General features: G+C 33.4%; 2 protein-coding genes across 5 annotated transcripts; both read left to right on the top strand.

The window, feature by feature from the left end:
- Positions 1–23: 23 nt before the first annotated feature.
- Positions 24–5,389, top strand: LOC127879119 (uncharacterized). 3 transcript variants are annotated; one of them, XR_008048912.1, is made up of 7 exons: positions 24–212; positions 369–1,172; positions 1,345–1,491; positions 1,631–1,722; positions 1,854–1,924; positions 2,628–2,739; positions 3,037–4,057. XR_008048912.1 is itself a non-coding variant. In XM_052425796.1 (6 exons), exons 2-6 carry the CDS (start codon positions 1,064–1,066, stop codon positions 4,467–4,469), a joined length of 453 nt encoding a protein of 150 aa, XP_052281756.1. In that variant the 5' UTR covers positions 26–212; positions 369–1,063; the 3' UTR covers positions 4,470–5,389. The 3 variants fall into 3 exon arrangements, 2 of the variants coding, with proteins under 2 accessions (XP_052281756.1, XP_052281755.1); XM_052425796.1 differs by lacking the exons at positions 2,628–2,739; positions 3,037–4,057 and adding an exon at positions 4,436–5,389 and having other exon boundaries at positions 26–212; XM_052425795.1 differs by lacking the exon at positions 2,628–2,739 and having other exon boundaries at positions 26–212.
- A 5,306-nt stretch (positions 5,390–10,695) lies between these two features.
- LOC127879107 (uncharacterized) lies at positions 10,696–20,861 on the top strand. Of its 2 annotated transcripts, XR_008048911.1 has the most exons (18): positions 10,696–10,823; positions 11,653–11,738; positions 12,230–12,258; positions 12,418–12,766; positions 12,966–13,066; positions 13,253–13,333; positions 13,643–13,765; positions 14,334–14,465; positions 14,770–14,847; positions 15,254–15,378; positions 16,791–16,877; positions 17,407–17,493; positions 17,913–17,975; positions 19,002–19,197; positions 19,478–19,624; positions 19,798–19,874; positions 20,340–20,410; positions 20,785–20,861. XR_008048911.1 is itself a non-coding variant. In XM_052425765.1 (15 exons), coding segments are annotated over exons 1-15 (1,551 nt in total). In that variant the 5' UTR covers positions 10,742–10,811; the 3' UTR covers positions 19,480–19,625. The 2 variants fall into 2 exon arrangements, 1 of the variants encoding a protein (XP_052281725.1); XM_052425765.1 differs by lacking the exons at positions 19,798–19,874; positions 20,340–20,410; positions 20,785–20,861 and having other exon boundaries at positions 10,742–10,823; positions 19,478–19,625.
- Positions 20,862–22,259: the final 1,398 nt, after the last annotated feature.

Here is a 22,259-nt window from a genome sequence, read left to right as displayed (position 1 = left end):
TCAATAATCGAAAAACATTAAGTGTATTAAGTTCTTTTAATAGATTTTCGAGATACTGAAGTACGCGTACGTGAACTCCAAGACGAGGTCAACGATCTTGAAAGTGAGGGAAGCGACGAGCAAAAATTGAAGCAAATCGAAGATAAAATAGGACGAAGATGGCACAATCATTTCTAGCTCTACAGTCAGGGTATTCACAGCCTAGCATTCAGGTATACAAAACACGTGCATAAACAAATACAAGCATGAACCAAAATTACTTTAAAAAGCTACGCATGTTACTTTTAATTCAACATACATGTTTTTATTTAATATCGATTTGTTTCGATTCTCTTGTGTAAGATTGAGCATTGATCTAATTTTTGTAGACAAAAGCATCTCTTTTCGAAGATTCGTCAATGAGCTTCATGCGGAGTTCTCCTATGCTATCTAGGGAGGGATGAGATAAATATCACATTCATAACAGCATAAATAGATTATTATATCCAAATCGTGCGTTGCTTAATGTTTGATTTCCCGGAATTTTTGCTGAACTAAATAATGTTAAACAATATCAAGTTTGAGTCTAATGCTAAATATTAAGGATTGTTTCGGTTTTCACACATACGGGGATACCAATGTTAGTTTTAGTATGAATAAATCGCTTTCATGATGATTGCTATGAACATGTCTTAAAAAGAACATGAGTTTGCATCAAATATGCATTATTTCATACAAATATAGTAATGTTGTTGTATTTTTCATGAAGTCATATCTAATTGTTCGCCATACAATGACCGGTTATTTATTACATAGTGCTTTTTGTTGTTGCTGTCTTATAAATTGTATAAATCAGCATTTAGTTGTATACCGGGTGAAGTTCTAAAACGATTCATTTAATTGTTTCAAATGTCTTTCAACAATTTTAAATGCATTGATCTATGGTGTTTATATATGGTATGAATATATACAATTCGTTACTTTTCAATTCACTTGGAGGATATTCGAGACATTAAAGAAGTCTCAATGACACGATTCCGAAGCAATCAGAAAATTGAGAATAAGGTTTACGCTGAAAGCAACAATGATGCGTTTCCGGTCATTGGTTCCCGCGTGCGCCGTGGACCCGACTGGACGTGGGATAACCAAGATCCATGATTGGCGTGGAACCGTCGTCGGTCACTCAGAAGACGGTTACAAATTTAAAGTTATTCGGTTTCAGAATATTACTTTCTATTATATTGTAAGATATGGTACAGTATAATTACTGTAGTTTGCAGAGGCATTTGAATGTTAATTTGTCATTTATATTTGTAATTTTAAGTTCGAAAACTACTACATCGTTTTTCTTATATGCAATTATAGATTATAAAGTATGGGTCACATGGGATTTTGATAACATTACTACCGATTATTGGTATGGACTGGGTGCATATGAAGTTCTTGTGACAGACGAATCACGTGAGCTGAAACCAGGACAGAAAATGGCGGTAGGCTGTCGGGTCAAACCAGGTAATAAAAAAACTAACTTTAAATCATAGTACAAATAATAATAACATGTTCTATAATTCTACACCTAGTATGGTTTTTATAACTAGAATAAATCATGTAGTAGCGATAATTGTGAGAATATTTCATTTTGAATGTATAGGTCGAGATGCTAGAATGCTGGATGCCATATGGAGCGACATTTCCATTTCCACCCAAGGTGTGGTTATACGAAAGAACTCACCAAAGGCACACGTAAGCTCAAACACCAAACTGTGTGAAATGTTGTAAAAGAAATAACGTGTACATTTTCCTACTTTAATTGTTGATATGTCTTATATATACATTTATCGTTTAATATGTTACTTATTCAATGACTAATGCAGGTGCGTTGGGACAATGGCAAACGTGGTGATTACAGCTATGGAAAAGATGGTCGATATGAAATAGAACTATGGTGAGTGCTTGGTTTTGTTTTTCCTTGGTTTGGTGGTGATTCTTCGAAATGTTAGAAGTCTACATGTCAGAGTTATATAGAGAATAACAGGTTACTGCCTGATCGTCTTGTAATATATCAGGCGAGGCTTAGAATAAAATAACGGCGAGGCTTGCCGAGCCGTTATTTTATTCGTGCCGAGCATGATATATTACAAAACGATCAGGCAGGCAATAACCTGTTTTTCTGTTTATCATACCACTGACACCACTCACCCCGTTTTTCAAGAAATAATGAAAAAATAATCGCTACGCCCTGGAGCCGCTGCATTCGTTTATCGCGTATGAATCCTTCTAAAAATAGCATTGTTCCTCAACACGAAAAGTAGCGCCATTTAATGTAATTTAATAACGCTGTTTCTTTCTATTTCTTCTTTAATTCTGCAACAAAAGTTTAAGCAGCAATACTTTATTACACAAAATGAAAGCATATATTATACATTTTAAAGACAAAACTTAATAACCGTTGTAACATGTCAAGGCCAGTGCAGTCGCTCACGTCTTCGCAGTGTGTCAACACTTGTAAAGAATTAAATAATGTTTTTATTAGAATTTGGAATATATACTGCGCGTTTGGTTTACTGTGGTGGTTGATCGTAGATATTGAGGTTCTGCACAGTTAAGTACAGCTCCAAAAAACATGTAATTTATTGGATTTTGGCCAGGAAACTGTGCTTGTGAAACTGCCGGGTGGGTGGGGAGAGAAATGTTCATTTCGGAAGTGTTGACAGAAGTGCATGAAACAGACTGAGTTGCAGTAGAACATGTTGCCAAAAGGTTTGAACATCTTTTTTATGTTTGTTCGGAAATTTCACTGTAATTGGTTATTGAACTGTACGTTTTTGTGTCCTGTTATTTGCATGATTTCGGTGGATGCGAATCCCTTAGTTTTTGAACAAGGTGTTTTCTAGCAGAATGATTACTTATGTTTTTTTGTTTTTTCAAAACCTGCCTCGATTGCCATAGTTTTCAACATCTCGCCAATTTTTTCACCAAGTTTCTGCCGTGATTAAACAGTGATTAAAATACATTTTCCTTGTGTTTTATTTTTAGATTTTTCTGCCTTGCTTTCAGGCAGTCACGTGATAGGGAAAATCTGGACCACTGCTTCAGGAAGATAGAGTATGGGTACTTTGCTCTTTGAAGTTTCCGTCAATGCTTTCCACGATGCTACGCAATGTGACAGGCTCGTATTCATCATCATCATTCTTGCGAATGGAGAGCAGATATGTGACAAGATATTCATCTAGATGGTCGACTGATAAATTGTGGATTGCCTTCGTTTTCGCCTTTCTTGGCAAGATATTTTTGAAATGGACTGACATCTGCCAGTGTTTTCCGGATAGTGTTTTTGTTATCTTCGGCTTCAATTAATATTTGTACATCTTCAGTTGTTATTTCTATGGCGTCTGATATGTTTTCACTGTTCTCAGTTTTTGATTTTGTTTCAGGTAAGGGATTCTAAATAACTTTTATTTAAATTGACATTTGCATTCGTGATTTCATCAAATGGTTCATTAAACACATTCGGATTTATTCCAAACTGATTGGCAAAGTCTTCCTCAGACATAACAACTTCCTCCATTAAACCGTCCCAAACAATGTCAAACTTACCTCCATCCACAAAGTCTGACACGGTAATGTTTATTTATTGTATTTATATATGTTTGTTTATGTTTAAGTCCTTATTTTCAAAAGAAATTAGCTTTTAACGAGCCTTATCGAACACAATTCATGTGGCAAAATTGGCAAACTGTAGAAGACGACAAATGTAACCTTAATAATAATTTATGATTTAAAATTATTTCATTATTAAATGCATATTACACTGGGTTTTTTATTGTAATGTGTTACTATTTTATTTTTTACTATTTTTACTGCTTTTTTATTGTTTGTTTTATTTGTTTGGTCTGTTTATATTAAGTGCTGAACGTTTGACAAACCTTTGACCTTTGATGTTTGCATATGAAGGCCTGTCAAAAAAGTAGTCCGTTTGTTACATGACGTCATCAGCATGTACTTATTCATTCTTAATATTTGTAAAATACCTTTTTTTCTGTTTTTGTTGTTGTTTGTGGATTAAATGTAATACATATTGGTATCAAATTGTTTGTTTTGATAAATCTGATTCAGTTTTACAATAAAACAAAACATTGTACTTAAGTCTTAGTAGCCTCCACACATGACTTATATATGAACTTCCTTTTGACCGTGATATAAAAAAAGATATCAGGCAAAGGATATGAAGCAGATATCAATGTGGTGGTATGATAAAAATATGTATCGTCTGATTTGGGTAGAATGTAACATGGGTAGCAATGTCTCATGCTAATTATGAACCAAGACTACCAGTTTTGAATTCTTAATGATTGTACATATATTGTGTCAAATAACTATGTAAAACATCAGTGTTGTTCATCAAGATTGTACATAACCCTAGCATGCTTCCTTGTGTTTCAATAAATTGTTTCAGTACAACAGACAAGGAACAGATCGGCGACATCTGAAATGCATCTGCAAGCTGATCAACGTATCGTACATACAATACGAAAGCGAACAGTATTAAAAACAAAACTCCCTATGTATGAAACCATTTACAATGCTATATGATGCGAATGGGATAAAATGACAAACACTAATACTACAAACATGAGATGCCTTAAACCACGTATTTAATTGCTTTGGCGGAATTCTACAATTTATTTCACTTTAATAACAATTATGAACATAAAATGTGTAGTGTATTTTTTGTGGTGTTTTTATGTTTCCTCATATGTTCATTGATGTAGCAGGAATGATTTTTACATTACAGTCTTATATAATTTAGAATTAAAATCTAGTCTTTACTATTTAGATTAACATTCTATTATGAGTCTACTATTGTTATACATTATAGATCTTATTCTGCAATTGTTTCCAGTTATTGAACTAAGGTTCTCTAAGCCTGTGTACATGTGTACTCGTGCATTTTATTTAATACACAGGAGGGCTGTGTCAAAACTAAACTAGAGTTAAACTTTACTATAAGCTATAAACCCTTTTAGTCTATACTGGATAATTTAAATATCTATTCAATGTATAGATTACTTTTGTATGGGATCTTCTAACATTAGGCAGTTGCCGCCTTTTTGTGCATGAGATTCTCATGCTTATCTCTGCCAAAAGGGTATATAAGGCTTTGGATTTTTGAAATTTATCGCCGAGTTCAAGAGACACCCAAGATAACTTTTACCTAAGTCGAGAACGGAGCCATCCCCTCCCCTCTAAATAGTCAAGTGTTTTCAATCATTAGAAAGTTTAATTCATTTTATTAGGACTTGTCAAATAAGTTTAGATCAATTTATCAAATTAAGTATTTAAAATATTTATAAAACAGTGATTATATATTATATAGAACAACAGAGAATCTAAATAAAAATATGTCTTGTATAAAGGTGTTTGGTTGTAAACAGTATTTACGAAGGGAAACCGGTTACAATTAACACACGTTTATGCGGTCAGAATGTCTTGGCAATGGAATCAAACGCTTAGGAAAAGTCTTCATCTGTCAATTGATACTGTCTTAAAGCGTGTATTTTTAAATATTTTTTTTTAATTTCACAACATGGCCTACGGATAATATTGAAACATAAATAGTAATATACTATGCGGTAAATATATGTTATGGTAATACTGGTGATATTTGTTAATAAATAAACAACGGTGCTTCAAATTGCCTATGTCACGGTATATGCCAATCAAAAAATTAAATGAAGAGCATATGAAACTCCAGATATGAGTTCTGTTGGAATATCATAAGTATAAACACAATTACGAAAAACATTTCAGTGAGAAGACTTTCCGCTTTCTTAAGACATGTACCTAAATATGTGTCAAGTTAAACAAAGGTGAACACCTGAACATGGCTTAAAATTACATGTAAATCGCATTACTAAATGTTTGAAGAAAATATTGAGTATTTAAATAACGTTTAATGTATACAAATATTGCTATTCAACTAACAAAAACGACAATACATAAAATGACAAGGACCAGTAAGCCAATATTACTTGCTAAAGTTCTAGTTTATAATGCATTGTTGTTACATTGAATATAGTTAAAGTCGATATCATAGTTCCTATATGGTCATAGCACACACATATTCACACCATAGCAGTAGTTTTGTAAGTTAACATTAGACGTGCATCGATATGTGAATCACATTGAAGTGTCAATCAATCATTTCGCGTGTTTATATTGAATATGCAGTGTGTATGGGCCCACATTTTTAGCATTTCAAGTTTCGAGAGAATTCGGGATATTTAAGCTATTAATATATAATAGGTAGGCTCCTACTTTATCTGTATAAAACATACGTTAGCGCATTGCATTATAAGTTATTCATCTATTCAATTATGAAATTCTGTGTCGACATTTTACGAAAAGAAAACTGTGATAATTGTTCAAGAAATGTGTTTGTCCAATTTTGCAATTTAATAAATGTATCCCTAATCTTTTGTATTCTACATATCGATAGTACATACAAATAATATATTCGATAACTTGCATTAACTGCAATACATTGTATGTATATGATCCTCACCGAAATGAATCGTGTATTTAATTGAATACTTTCCAAATTGAACACCTTCAGCGGTTCGAATAAATATCACTGCTTATTCAATAAACGCATATCTGTATATATAACTTATATCTTGGCTCTAAAGTGTCAGCCGCAGAGCAAACATTTAAAAACTCATCTAGAATAGAGCGGCTAAATGCAATCTCGATGCAAATAAGTGATATTAAGCAATGTATTGATGATGGAGCAAACAAGCAAATTCGTTGAATTGATATCCCCCGCCAATATGCTTCTGGACACAAAAGTTTTATATTTGACACTCTAAAAAGCATTTTTTCAAGATACAGAGGGCCATAACTCTGTTATTGACAGATGGTGTACAATGCCATTTGGCGTGCATCATTCTCTTATTGATATACATACCCATACCAAGTTTCAATGAAATCCGCCAAAGCACTTTCAAGATATGGTACCGAACACACACAAAAAGCAATTTTTCAAGATACAAAGGACCATAACTCCGTTCTAAACAGATGGTGTACAATGCCATTTGGCGTGCATCATTCTCTTATCCATATATATACTCAAACCAAGTTTCAATGAAATCCGCCAAAGCACTTCCAAGATATGACTCCGGACGGACGGACGGACGGACGGACGGAAAGACGGAAGGACAGAAGGACGGGCGGACGGACGGACGGACAACGCCAAAACAATATCCCTCCGCCTATGGCGGGGGATAACAACAGGCATTATCAGAGTTAGGTATTCTACCCCGGAAAATGCGTTTGTAAGTGGCCTATTGCGAAGATGCTCAAACTCCCCAAAACGATTGCATGCGAGTTTTATTAATAAGTTTGATTTCATAATCATTTAACAATCTTAGTTTTGCATACTTACACTGTCAATGTAAATTATAAACCATTAAGAAATGGCTGTCATCACGAAACAGTTGATGGAATTATCAGGTTAACAGTATAGGTGAAAATGCCGTTCTTGTGTCTGCTTGTGTGCATTTATATGATTACTTACAAGATAATTGGTTTATAAGTGTATAGTCAGATGTACCTGCAATACGACAAACTAAAATACGCAATTCCATGGATATGGCTCGATGGAAGACGGATGTAATGAAGAATACGAAAAAGGTATGAGTAAAGCAAACTATGACTATTTAAATATAGATAAATAATGTATTTTGAACCAGATTAACATTCACTTCAAGATTTCTTATTATGTTAATTTATTTCACAAGTTATTGTAATTAAGCAAATTATATAGTTTACTTTATATTGGAAAAGTTACATAATAAGAGTTGTGTACTAGAACAAAAGTTCGATGCGTCCTTAATGCTGCCTATATGCATATCACAAAGCATAGCGTTCGGGAATTCGTGGAGAAAGGCAACAGCGTTCGTGAATGATTTTCTAGCTGGTATGTATGCATGTTTTATTTTTTCCATACATGTAGACACAATAATATATAATTATATAAAGTGCATTTCGACATTTTAAGCGAGCGGAACAGTTTTTCAAGGCATAATGTTTATTCGTGATTACTTTTTATATTATGAGTTTGAGTCTAAATTAAAATGTTGGTGTTAATAAAACTGGTGCATAAATGATAACTAGACTTTGAACAGGCGTTTAAATAAAATAAACAATTTTCTATTAAATGCATAGTTATTTGTTACTTAGTATACCATTACCTTTAGGTAGATTGTAAATAAAGGGTATGACATTTCTCTCTTGACAACATTCTTCATTCGGAATTGAAAGAACATTCGTTTCGGTATTAACCAACCCGAAATGTTAACCAATGTGTGGCACTGGAAACCTTCGGTCATAAAACAAAAGCAGATATACCGCTGGGACAGGATTCTACGACCGTTTTTACGAGAATTGGTGAGTTATCAGCACACTCTTTAAGATCTTCCTTTTGTAAATTGTGAAACATTTCAGGTCCTTTGTTTTTGTGTTTCTTTATTCGAAATTTTAATGCATTGTTTTCCTCTAATTGTTTTGTTCATTATTCTTTTTATGCGATTTAAAGGGACTTATTTACAGATCTAAACACTTTTAACTATGTCTGTAAATGCATTAAAACTGCTATTGTTATTAAACGGAACTTCAGAGCTAAATTATAATAACAAAGTAACATTTAAACAGAAGTAAAAAGAAAAAAACTAGTATCTCAAATGCGGCTTGAACCAGGCAAATAAACTGTAATATGATACTTGATACAAGTGATCCATTTGTTGTAACAGTATATTACTGAAACAACATAATCATTCCAAGTAAATCATTCGTTTCGCGTTTGTAGCGCTTTATAATTACATTAATTTCGACTGTTATTAAAATGTGTCATAGATTATATAGTGTAAGCAATCATGCTTGGAATTAAAAAAACAAATCATGTGGTATTCGTTGCAAGTTAGCGCTTATTTTCGCGACATAACGATATGTGCCGTAGCCGGTCAAACATTCGTATTACATTTGATAGCAACAAGTAGTTCGGCAGCTACCTGCAGTTCGAAACCTAAACAGAAAGAGCTAGTGGCTCGTATGGTATATAATTACACATGTTACAAATAGTAAATGGCGCACTCTGACTGGCAATGGCATCTGTGAAACAATAATTTGAAGAACTGGCTGATGACTGTTATCTTTGATGGTGTCAACGAAAGCAACTCGGTAAATGTATACTGATAAAATAGTATTATCTACTTATATATATTTGTTGAAGACCTCAATGGGTGTAGTAAATTAGATATTTAATCAGAACATTGAAAACGCGTGCAATTAACAATGAACGCGAACACATAACATTAATCTGTTTAAATGCTATAACTAAATAAAATGTTTGCGTCAGACATTCATGAACAGCATACATACCAACGACCCCCTTCATAAATGTATTAAATTATAAAGACGGGCTGAAATTGGCTAAACGAAATTATCTATGCGTAAGTACACTTTCCTCCAACCGTAGTTATAATGATTAAATTCCGGTGTACTGAAATAGGCTTTATGGCATATAATCGCATTCTTGTGACCGTTCGTTTTAAGACATTTCAGATAGCAACTTCAAATGCAAGTCTCATAAAAATAGTATTTCTTGTCAAATCAGATATTCGTCTGTATTATACTTTATTTTAGAGCTAATGACTGAAAACTATATTATTCTATAATTTCAACAATGGTTCTAATGATAAATTCGCATGCACTTTTCGGTGTCGCCAATAGACCATCACCAATAATAGGACTTCGTTCATGAAATAGTAAGACGTAATGACATCAGATTCATGTGAAAGCATGAATTAATCGATATTGTTTTGCTACAGAAAAATGTGTTAAGTTACACACTTAAAAGTTTAATTTAAATACGTTTATGTAAAAGTTTTGGGTGAATTGTATTGTTAAATGTCTTTGTGATTGAATAACGGATTTTAATATATTTTAAAGAAATCATGCATTAGATACATATTGTATATTTTGCGCATTAAAGCACGTTTAATTTCTTCAGATCTTATCTTCATGTATAACATACTTTCTTTTTTCATTTTTGGTTGCAAAAAAAATAAGCCGCGTGTCGAGTAAAATTTGTTTTTGAAATTTGATATTCCGTATACCGATCAATATACTGCACCAGTAATATTCTTATTAATAATGTTTTAGTTACAACATCTAACTGCAGCCGATGTAATCTAAAACCAACGTTTTATGTGGGATATTGTCATTAAATGACATGTTTTATGACACTCACTTTGAAATATAAAATGTTCGATTATCTTGACGTGTTTTCTTTGCTTTAACAGTAATATCTTTTTTTAAGTTTAGTAAAGAGTTATGCTAACTGGTTTACAAGTTAATTATCTTTGTTTAAACACACAAGTTTTTATGTATTTGAAATTGTTTTACTGTGAACAGATTATAGAATTTCATTGACGTCGGTTGGACTTAACATTACACGCTTGGGAAACCAATCATTGCGCTCAGTCTTAGGTTTCAAGGTGTAATGAGAGCGTATGACCGGGTTTCTGTTTATTTAATTCTGCCTTTCCATTAAATCCCGATTAATGTGACAATATGTAAACTGTCAAACATTGCATGTATGGTTGAATATCACCCGTCAATATGCTCCTATTAGATGTGTTAGTCATTGCTATTTTAAGAACAGATATTGGAATTTCCACTTTCTGTTTTAAATTGAAAACTATTTTTTTGTAATCGATATGTCGTTTGTAAAAAAAAAATCGCTTCCTAAATGACTTAAATAAGCTCCTTAAATGGATTTGAAGGTATACATATATTATTAGTTTAGCCATGAAAAACAACAAGTGTCATAATTGGAAAAATCAAAACGTGATTATTTTTTTAAGAGAAAGGTAAACATACAATATGCAAAATTTACGTTTACTGCAGTACGTATATATCTACTTAAAATAATGACTTTGACATACATGGGTGATATTCAATAGGGAACTTCATACCAATCATGTACATTTTCACATATAAAAGCATGTATACTTTGTATTTTAACCAGCATATCGAACAATCGAAATTGCAAAATAATCGTTTGATTGTTTCGATAGATCTAATGTGTTGCATTTGTGTTGTTGTCTTTTCCTGTGTGTGAACTGCATACTTTCACTAAAGCTTCAAATAGATATAAATTTAATCATAAACTTATAAAAGATACCACGTGGCATTACAATACTAATAATCTAATAACGTAAACGTATAAACTAAACTAAAACATTTTGATGCCACGAAGCTTTCAACGGTAGCATGCTACACTTCTTTTCTCGCTAGTTTCAACTTATTTAAGAAGTTAAAAACTTAATACGTCTTTTCAAGCCTAACAAAAAGGCTATTTAACAGTTTGGAATTCGGATATCTCGGTATACATTAAACCAACGTCAGCAAAATCGTTTATTTCACTTGTGTTTTGACAGTGTGTCAATAACGGTTAGTTTTGCGTTTAAAATAGTTCCATACTAAATATAAACGAACAACTTTAACGGATCGAAATTTGTGAATTTGCATTTTGTCGTTAATAGCTTTGTATTTAATAACTTCTATTTTAATCTACAATACAATACAATAACATCTCTTTATCTTTTCAAGTTTGATATAGAGGAGATAAAGTCATGTACACTGCGCATTGAAGAAAGGGTCAATGAGCTTTCAACGCAGTCGCCGAAATGTCAAAGGTAGATTCCAAAATAGTTGTGTCATCTTGAACGTGTGTATTAGTCGGTAGTGTGTTTCGTACAGTGTCTATTTTGTATCAAATATTTACTCACTTTTTATCTTCAACAGTTCAAATAAAAGAAACTTTACTATTTTAGGGTACATTTCTTTGGCATTTAAGTTTTACAGAGGCGTAGCTTCTACAGGAAATTTAAAGCGGCCTACCAGTTTCCCTCAACAAATATAATTACATACTTATTGAAACAATTGATAAGATACGCATGTATATTAAATACAATAAATAGTTTTAGATAAATGATGCATACTTACAGCTCATTACAATATCCCGAAGTTTTCTTCTTAAATATACTGCCATGGAAAAGGTAAGTGCTAAGATTTTGCTAAGATATTCACATTATTATACAAAATGTTTCAAAATACGCACAGTTGAATAATACATGAATATTATAATACTTATTACTTATGATTTTTTTTACAAAATATGTTTCAGTTGCTGCAAAGTAATTCAACTTCGAACAGGTTAGCAACTTATCCGTATATCATTTGTGTAGTTTAACAAGTTAATATTCTTTCAAAATAATGTGAAACATATTCAAGAATATATTTTATTAAAACTTTAAAATATCCGAACAGTTATCTCCGTAAATATGTCTTATGCTGAACGTATCTTTGTTGAAGCCATACAAAATATTGGTTCACGTCTTGACAACCTTGCGAGTACATCAGAGGCAGATGTCAATCCATACGAACATAGATTCAAAAAGATACAAGAGCAGATAACAGAACTCAAGGAGCGGATTCTTGTATGTCAACCTGACCAGGACAGATTAGACGATGTACTAGCGGCGCATAGGGCTTCGACAAAACGAGGAACAAGATTTGTGGAAACCGATAGTGCGAATACTTCAACACACGACGGATCATCTAGATTATCGACAAGCGAATCATCGTTGCCTTGTACGACTAAGGCATCTACCGACGATAAAGCAACCTCGAACATTCCAAATGGTGTGAACAGTTCGCAAAGGTACATTTTAATTTTGAATTCATTAAATTGGTTGTACAATTAAGAGAAACAACGTGTAGTCCGGTCCTCTAGTACCTCTACAAGAGTCAGCGAAAATTTCAGCGTAATGCTCAAGTTAATTGTACGTTGTCTTTTAATTTAATTTATTATTTAACCTTCAACATTTAAGTATAGCGGGAATTGTTTTTATTCAATACAGTGAAACTACAGACACCATCGAGGCACGTGATCCACACCGGTCTGACAGTCAAATGGCTACAATGCGGACGCGAAGGGTCACTTTTTTAGAGCCTCTTGCAAGTAAGAACCAGCTGTAAAGCTGAAGTACGCTCTTACAACACTTTTGCAACAGTATTATTTCTAGGTTAATACTGTTTAACGTGTCCTCAACATCATAACGAACAATATGTTTATCAATAACAACATATATTTTACATTAAAAAGATTGCGGTTTTCAACAGTTGTAAAGATCTTTACTTTCATGAGGTCATACTGTAAGACAGACTACCAACAATTTTCTGAGGATGGACATCTGGAAGGCATTGGCACAAAGACATCTTGATGCTGGTATTTCCTGCGACACTTAGTTATCTGTTGTTTTTTTTTATTTAAGAAATCACACTATCAGTCATAATTCAAACGTATTATTTTGGACATTTAAAATATGCAAATACGACGTAAAAGCCCACAATGTTGTTGGTGTTGTTTACTTTTACGTATTGATGTTTACTTTAATGATCTTTATCCATTCATTATATTTCTGATTTATTATTATCGGTTGCCTACATTATGTAAGCACTTCAGCCGATATCTTTTTATATTATCTTTGGTTTCCTGATGTATCACTATCCTTCACTTCCCTATCCTTTATGCCAGCACTTCAGTCAACTGGAGATCTTGAGTGTGTTGTGTCAGTGCTGTTACTGGACATATCAGAGAGCATGGCGACAGGAGAGGCGTGGAAACAAACCAAAACATTTGTCAAAGACTTTCTTAAAGGTTTCTGTACAATAATGATCAATTATTTAATGATAAATCTATTAATTGTTTTCAAGTCACAGGTTCAAAGAGACACGACAAATCTTGAGAGTTCTCATTACCCAGAATATGCTTAAACTAATTTAAAATTGACAAAACACTTTCATAATAAGTCATTTAGTTTGCAAACAATACAGCAATTGAATGAACTAATTTTTTATTAATATATTATCCTTTATTGTTTATCCGATTTATACCGAGGGTAAATAAATATCTTCAGATTGTTTTCCTGTGTATAATGTAGTTCATTCTATAAGAATGTTGGCAACCTGTTAAAACATCCTACTTAAATTGTCAAAAATCTCCAAAATCCACAATTTTACTATATTTAGAGCACAACCAACTATGGTACGATCTACTCCCTACAATAGTATTTTATACGAAAATTATATCACTATGTACTAAATATCATATACATAAAATAATATTTTGATTATTATATTGAAAATTGTATACTTATTCTAACGTTTGCCTCACTATAGTTAATTTTTCTGATAATAAAAAAAGCATGAAATATATTCGAAAACAGGGTTAAAAGAAGTTAAATCGATTGGCGATGAGCATTTGAAAGACGAATATGTTTCTGTTGCAACGTATGGACACGAAACTAAGTTACAGATGCCATTGACATCCAACTATGATTCAGTTCAAGAATTTGTTGGTAAGAAAGTTCAATTCATTTTATGTTCAAAGTATGTTTGATGAGAATGTAATTAGTGATTTATATAGTGTCAATATCACTACTAACTTACTAAGTCTAAGAACGAGCGACTGATAAATATTATGTTATAGTTTGTTTTCCATGCCTTACTAAGTTTTAACAAATATTCCAAAGTGTTTTATATAGTGTCAATATCACGTACTATGTGTAAAAAGGAGCGACTGATACATATTATGTTATAGTATGTTTTCCATGCCTTACTAAGTTTGACAAATCTTCCAAAGTGGTGTATTTACTAATGCAGATCGTTTGACGCTGGGTGGTCCAAGTCCACTGTATGGGGGACTATGGATGGGGCTAGCCGGAGCGATGTCATGTAAAAGTATGTTATAGTTTCTCTATGGTGGTAATGTAAATCAGTGTTCGGCGCTTGGCGTTTAAAATGTTGAGGTCTCTTTGCCACATAAATCGAAAGTATGGATTTTTCTGCATTTAATGTACATCCGTTCTCAGCATTTTGGCTTTAGAGTGTTTCAGTGCCAGATGTCAATCTAACTTTATGAACTTTGTATAATATTTATATATTAGTATAAAATATACTAATAACGAAGCGAACGCAATTGGACTTACTTGAATCCATATCTTGTCTCGTGTATTTTTGATAACTTAAGGATATATTTAAATGTAAATGGGTCAATTATTGTATTTGCTTAATGTTCTGTTGTACAAATAGGAATATGCTCTTTTGCGATTATATTACATAATTATTATTTCTAACCCTTATAAAGAGGGGCGGTTCAAGAATAACGGAATAATAATTCATCCGAAAATCATCGTACTTTCCGACTGCCGACCGACGGAGACTCTGCTGATTGAAGGTCCCGATGATCCAGACATGGAAAAGACTGACGAGGTACAGGAATTTATTTGTATTCGTTGAGTTGGTTATTTAAATATAAAACTGATGGATTTGAAGGTTACCGTTGCAATAAAGTTTTTTCAACGCATCGCTTGAAAATGCACATGCAGCATGTTAGGTTCAGGGTGCATTCGCTTGCATGTTTTGGGTTCATTTCGATTATTTGGCCTAAGAATTTTTTTAGCGACATTAAAGGGCTATATAGTTCTAAACGATGAGCATGAGGGTGTCTGAGATCGCTTCAACTCTTAAAATTTTCGCGGTGGTGTAGTGGATATGGTGTCCGCCTAGCGATCGGGAGGTCACGGGCTCGTTCCACACTGTGGGAGCGTACTTTAGATTTCCCCCATCGACTCCCAGGTACTGGATCTAGTCCGAGGAAACGGACTCGAGAGCGTTTCAAATAAGCCATCGATCGGCATTCAATGCAATCGAGCTAAAATAAATAGGTTTAATAAACAAACTACAACAAAATATGTGTATATGGAGTTCATTTATACTTCGTAAAGTGCATGATTGTAAAATCATCCATCGGAACTGGGATAAGCGTGTGCTACTTTACTTTTTTAATGCAAGCTTCAATAAAACTCAGAAGTTGTGTATATGATATTTCAATGTCTTTAAATATGTTCTTATATTTCCAACTTAGTGTTATTATTTATTAATTTGTAAAGTTCTAGTACTGATACCCAGCGTAGCAAAATGAAGTTATGAGCTTTTTTAAAAGCTGTAAAATTAATTGATGCAAATTTAACGTGCATTTAAGTGTTTGATATGAAGTTTTCCCGCATTGAAATGTAAATATAAATGGCGTTTAATGAAACAAATTGTGTTTGAACCTTTTATTTTTAAGGGCCCATACGAGGAATCAAAATATCACGTGCGCAATAGAAACATAGATTGCCCGGTGAATCAGTGATAACATATAGGGGTGATAGACAAAACAAATATGTTTCGATATTGTAAAGGAATTATGATAAAAAACTCAAGACAAATATGTGTCGATATTGCATAGAAAACTGCCTATATAAAAAAAGAAATGTAATCACCGTTTTTTACATGCTAAAACGGACTTTATTATAGAACTAGAACAGTGGCAGAGTTCGGTACTGCGTCAGTTATTGTTTTTTAATCAAGCAAAATTACATTAGATGTAGAAATTTTACTTTCTAAACACATATCATTAGTTATTATACTACGCTAATAGTCAGATTGATAATTTACTTTTTATTTCTGTATAATGTGTATGTTAATGATTGCGTCTTAAATTCCGATTGTGTTGCTTGTTACAGGGCTTTACACAAGTCTAATCTGCTACATTATGCATGTTTTGATATGTATAGGTATCCGTTTTACGTTAAATTACGTGTTGACATTTTAAAATTGTCTATTAATGTTTGTTTTAGACGTTAGTCAACGTTATGTCAGCCTTGGATCATCTAGATCGAAGGGGAATATCTGTGTTCGTTGTGCCGGTTGGAGACTATGACCAGGTTACTAAGTTACTATAATTGTATATGCGAGTGCATAAATGTTGCAGCGTCGTAATGCGGTAACCGAGCGAGTATTTTAAAATTGGTCTGTAATTTGATTCTTCAAACACTCGCTTGCAGTATAAATATTGTCTCGAACCAGGTATTCGGGACATCTACCTAACATGAACACGTTTTTATCATTAATGTAGAGGGTTTATATACGTATTTATGTCAATCTGAGTGAGAAAAAAATGTTTGCCAGATATAAATTTATTTATTATCGGCCACTTTGTTGATATCTATGTATTTACCATCTTTTATAGTTATGAACTTATATGTAAGGTTTCCTTCCTGATAGCACGAACTAAGTTTATAATATGAACTTTTTAACGCACTAAGATAGTATGCATTTTGCAATTATGTTGCATTCTATTTACTAATTTGATGGTCTCCCTTTATTCGGTTGATTTAGTATTTTGGTAGAGCGTGTATTATTAGTATATAATGCCCATAAAAACGTTATTTATACCTGCAACCCACCTTTCAGGAATTTGTGAACATAATAAAGCCTGCTGGTCGGAGATTGTACAAACACACGGAAGGACGCAGACTCGCACGACGCAATTACATTTCTGTAAGTGCCAACTTTTGGTGTAGACTCAATGTGTCGGATTGAAAATAACTTTGCAATCATCCAAATATATGCAAGAATAGACGAATGACGAGCTGACCGGTTTAAACACATATGCGCCCGTTTTTCATATTTATTTTATCTTGTTGTAAGTGGTGGCAGTAGTGGTTGTTTTTACTTTTATGAACGTCGTTGAACGGTTGCCGCGGAAACAAATAGTTCATATACAGTTTTATATCATGTTGAATTTGCTGTAAATTTATGATATATTTTTATTATATTATACTTTATAACAAATATACATTGTTATCATACATTCGTATTTCCATACAAAACACTATTATTGACCTCGTTACAATAAAATGTATAGTATATACCAGCGGTTACGTATATAATTGATTTATCATGTGTATCTTTTGTAGGCTAAAACAGATTTGATCGGGTTCAGGTCGCTGTTCACAGACACGTTCTCGCTTGAAGATATGGTAATACAATAATCAGTTTTGTATCAGCAGTGGTGATTTGTACGTGTATTGGCGATGTCTTTAAGAATAATGCACAAAATATCTAACCATAATTCAATTATGAACAAACATTTAGTGTACGAGCTAAAGTAGAAATACCAAATTTATTAAAACTTTCGGATTATCCGGACGCTTAATTACGTTTGTATTACCACAGCCGCGCGTTATGGTTTTAGAAATATGTTCTATGTTCGTTAGATTATCCCGCTGTTACAAAGTACAATGATAGTTTCAGAAAATGATGGGAAAGAGAAGCTATAAAATATGTGTGGCATCACATAATTTAACTCTGTAACCGACTCATGTGCCCATGAATACCGGTATTTTCCTATGGATAGCGTGTTTTGCTTATACTGGTTTCAGCGGTTGATTACAAATCGGTGTGGGTATAGGTCATTAAAGTGTGTATACCTGCTTTTCCATCTACATCTGATTCCGTTAGGACAGGTATCAGTGACTGAAATAAATAGTGTGCACTACTGGAGAACCAGCTTAGCCAGGAACAGATTGTGTGGACATACTGACCACCGTAATTTTATTGTTGGGGACGATTATACTAAACATAAAATTACAGACGAAATCAACATGAAATAATATTTACTTATGATCATGACATATATATTTAGTTAAATGTTTCATAATTTTCGGCGAGAAGAATTACACGACAAGTGTTTCAATTTGACATAAAAGACACAATTAATCGTTCTACTACATTCATTACACAATCAAGCATATCCCTACAAGAGAGAAACCACAGACACAATTAATTTGACACAGTAGGACTTTGAAATCATCTTCATAAAGTTTATGCGAATAAGACTGCTCTAGATTGTACGTCATATGTTACACAAGAGGAACCCCATATAATGATATTGCTAATACATATATCATTTGCTATCCAAAAGCATTAAAAAAGCTAGCATTTTACATTCCACTATGTTGGTACAATACCTTTTTTACATTACAATTGATATGTTGTCATTCTAGGAGGACATGCATGAGATTCGTATGGAATCTTGGCTTGGACTTTCACTTGACCAAGCAGACAGGAGCACTGTGTACAAAGAAAGTACCAGCAAAATGTTTCCCCCGATTGGTTCCCGCGTCCGGAGAGGCCCGGACTGGCACTGGAAAGACCAAGATCACGGCGGGCCGGGCACCGTTGTGGGACATGCAGAGGATTGTAATGATAAAACATGCGTCTTATAAAATGATGTTCACTTATTTCAATATAGCAGTGTAAATATATGTCATATTGCCTAAAACAGGTGTGCGGAAAGAGTAAGCAATTGGTTATTCTTTGATCACCTTTTAACACTAGTTATAAAGGCTGTGATCCCCCTATTGAAGTAAAAAAAAGTTTACCTAACTATATTATTCCTGTAAAATAATATGTTTTAAGCTTTTATTTACCGAGTAAAGTGCGTTTGTAAAACATTAAATTACATACCATGCTTTTTTAGAATCCAGAGTGTGGGTTACATGGGACGCAGATGGTGACACCAACGTGTACCACTACGGAGATGGTAGTTATGACGTGTTGGTTACCGACGAACCTCGAACATTGAAACCAGGAGAGAAAATCGGTGTCGGTTGTTTAGTTAAACCAGGTGTGCTCAAATTTGAAATTATCGTATTATTCATTATTAAAATGCTTAGCTTCAATACTTAGTATACATTTCAATTTTTGTCAACGCTATAGCATACAAAATACAAACAAAAATAAAATTTGATTTATGATATTGCTGTTTGTTTCTGTTTTTAAAAATGTCTGATATTGCAGGAAAAGACGGCAAGTCTCAGACGATCCATGATTCGAACAATGGTGTTGTTATACGCGTAGAACCACCAAAGGCTCATGTATGTAATCACTTTTGTCATATTGTTTTTTTCCGAGTGTAAAATCTTACCTTTACGTTATAGTGTATTATTGTGTTATGTCAAGTTTGTTTGTTCTTCTAACGATCAAATTGAAGTATTGACATGAAGGAAATCAGACTAAAGGCAATCAGACTTAAGCCAGATATTTTCCAGGAGATTTTTTTTTTCTAAACAGTGCATTAACTTGTATAGAAAATGTTTATGCATTTTCTCGCGGTTTCATTCACGAATTTACACATCTAAGTGATGAACCTCGGACACTTTTGAGAATTGAGAACCCCTTCTCAAACACTATAGTTACGAGCATACAACATAAACCTTTTCTACCCAATTAAATACATTGAAAATGTTTGTCAAATAAGATACATGTCAATAACATAGACAACAAAAGAAGCAAATGTAAACAGTAAATTGTTATAAAAAAATAACGTTACCACTTATTAGGTCCGATGGGACAGCGGCTCTCGTGGTGACTACAGGTACGGAGAGGATGGACTATTTGAAATAGAACTGTGGTTAGTATTTCGTCCATGCTATGATTGGTTATACCTTTGTCAAGGTCAAACATTATTAAACAGTATGAGCAAAAATGGAATAATACATAAAAGCGAGAGCGCGTTGTGACAAGTACATGTATAACATAGAAGGTAATTAAACTTTGAAATAATCGTGCATGCTGTGACAATAAAAACAAATTTAAACATCTAAATAACAATTACATTATGCCATGCTCAATCTTATTTCAAGCTATCATCACTAATATGTTCGCTTACAAGAAAAGACATTATTTCGTTATCTATATGTACATTATAACATATGACTAAATTGTTGTATAAAAAATAATTAGGATGTGTGAAGACCCTGATATAGCCTTAAAGTTCACTTTCAGTCCACAACAACCAGAATGCAAATCAAGTAGCTCGGATTCGGTTTCAACCCAGATGGCTGCAACATCGAGACCTAAACACAAAAACAAAAACATGAAGTAGACCCAGACTTTTTTTATTTAGTCAATGGCACGAATCGTCCAAAAATGAAGAATCAAGATATTCTAACGATAGTCTAAAGCAAAGACATACCTTTTGTAATATCTTCTTAAATATGTCCTACATCAACGGGTTTAGTTAAGATTAAAATCCTCCTTTCAACCAAAAAGACAAAGATGAACTATGTCAGTTCACTTTGAAACAATTACGTTGTCATATTTAACTTTTTATTATTTTATCAAGTGGGTGTTGTGACCATTCGTGCAAACGACATTACCATGCGACTTCTATTGACACTTTTCAAAACCGACATCTGACTTTCGTAATCAATGTCATCTTTGTTCATAGTTAGACGAGCATTTTGCATTCGTAGTGAATTTATCCTCGCTCTGAAAAACTGGCCTTAATGCATGTCCGTTAAGTGTCTTCCCAGATTAGCCTGTGCAGTCCCCACGGGCTTATCACGGAGTACATTTTCCGCTTTAATAGAATGTATCGTTAAAAGGATGTATCTTCTAAACGAAAATCAAGTATATGCAGAAAGTGTCTGTCCTGGTTAGCATGTGCGCACTTAACAGGCTAATCTGGGACGACACATTTTGGACATGAATTTAGACCAGTTTTTTCAGAACGAGGCTCGATTATTTTAATATGCTATATTTGTTACTATAAACGGCGATTTGTTCTATGCGGTTTTATTATTTTTTATAATAATGTGATTCTCCTCTTTTTGTTTTATGTCTGGTTGTTGACTTGAGCATGTCATCTGTGATAATTACTTTAATATAATCGCATATGTGCCCTGATAAAGTGTTTGTCTAATTTAAAACACTTGGAGACTTTTCAAACGCAGCACTTTTCAAACTTAAATATTTCCGTTGTGTGTCAAGATTTTGATTTACAATTTTAGATGTGATCATTTGACTACATTATGTGCAAGCTCACGATCAAATCATCCATCCGTGTCATTAGGACGCTTTTGCACGTAGCGCAGGTACGGTTTCATCTTTTTGTGCGTGGATATGGTGAAACGTGATATTCTAAATTAATTTCAATTTCATCATTCAGGTGGGTTCTTACACCAGGAAAACATACAATTAATTTAAAAAACAACAACAATATGGCTCGTATGAATACACAGTAGCGCAAACGCGCAATGGGCAGTTTTCAGGCTACCTACCCCACGTGATTAAGCGCCCGATCGTCACGATTGAACGATTTTATCGTAAGATTTCACCGAATGAAGTCAAATGATCACATGTAAAATTTTTAATCAAAACCTTTACTCATAACTGAGATAATCAAGCTTGAAAAGTGTTGCGTTAGAAAAGTTTCTTTCTGCGTGAATTAGGACAGGCCCTTGTGGAAGAGAGGCGAA

This window comes from Dreissena polymorpha, chromosome 4 (assembly GCF_020536995.1).
Source record: "Dreissena polymorpha isolate Duluth1 chromosome 4, UMN_Dpol_1.0, whole genome shotgun sequence".
NCBI lineage: Eukaryota > Metazoa > Mollusca > Bivalvia > Myida > Dreissenidae > Dreissena > Dreissena polymorpha.
The sequence above is the reverse complement of the archived record's forward strand: the minus strand, read 5'-3'. Positions and strand labels throughout refer to the sequence as shown.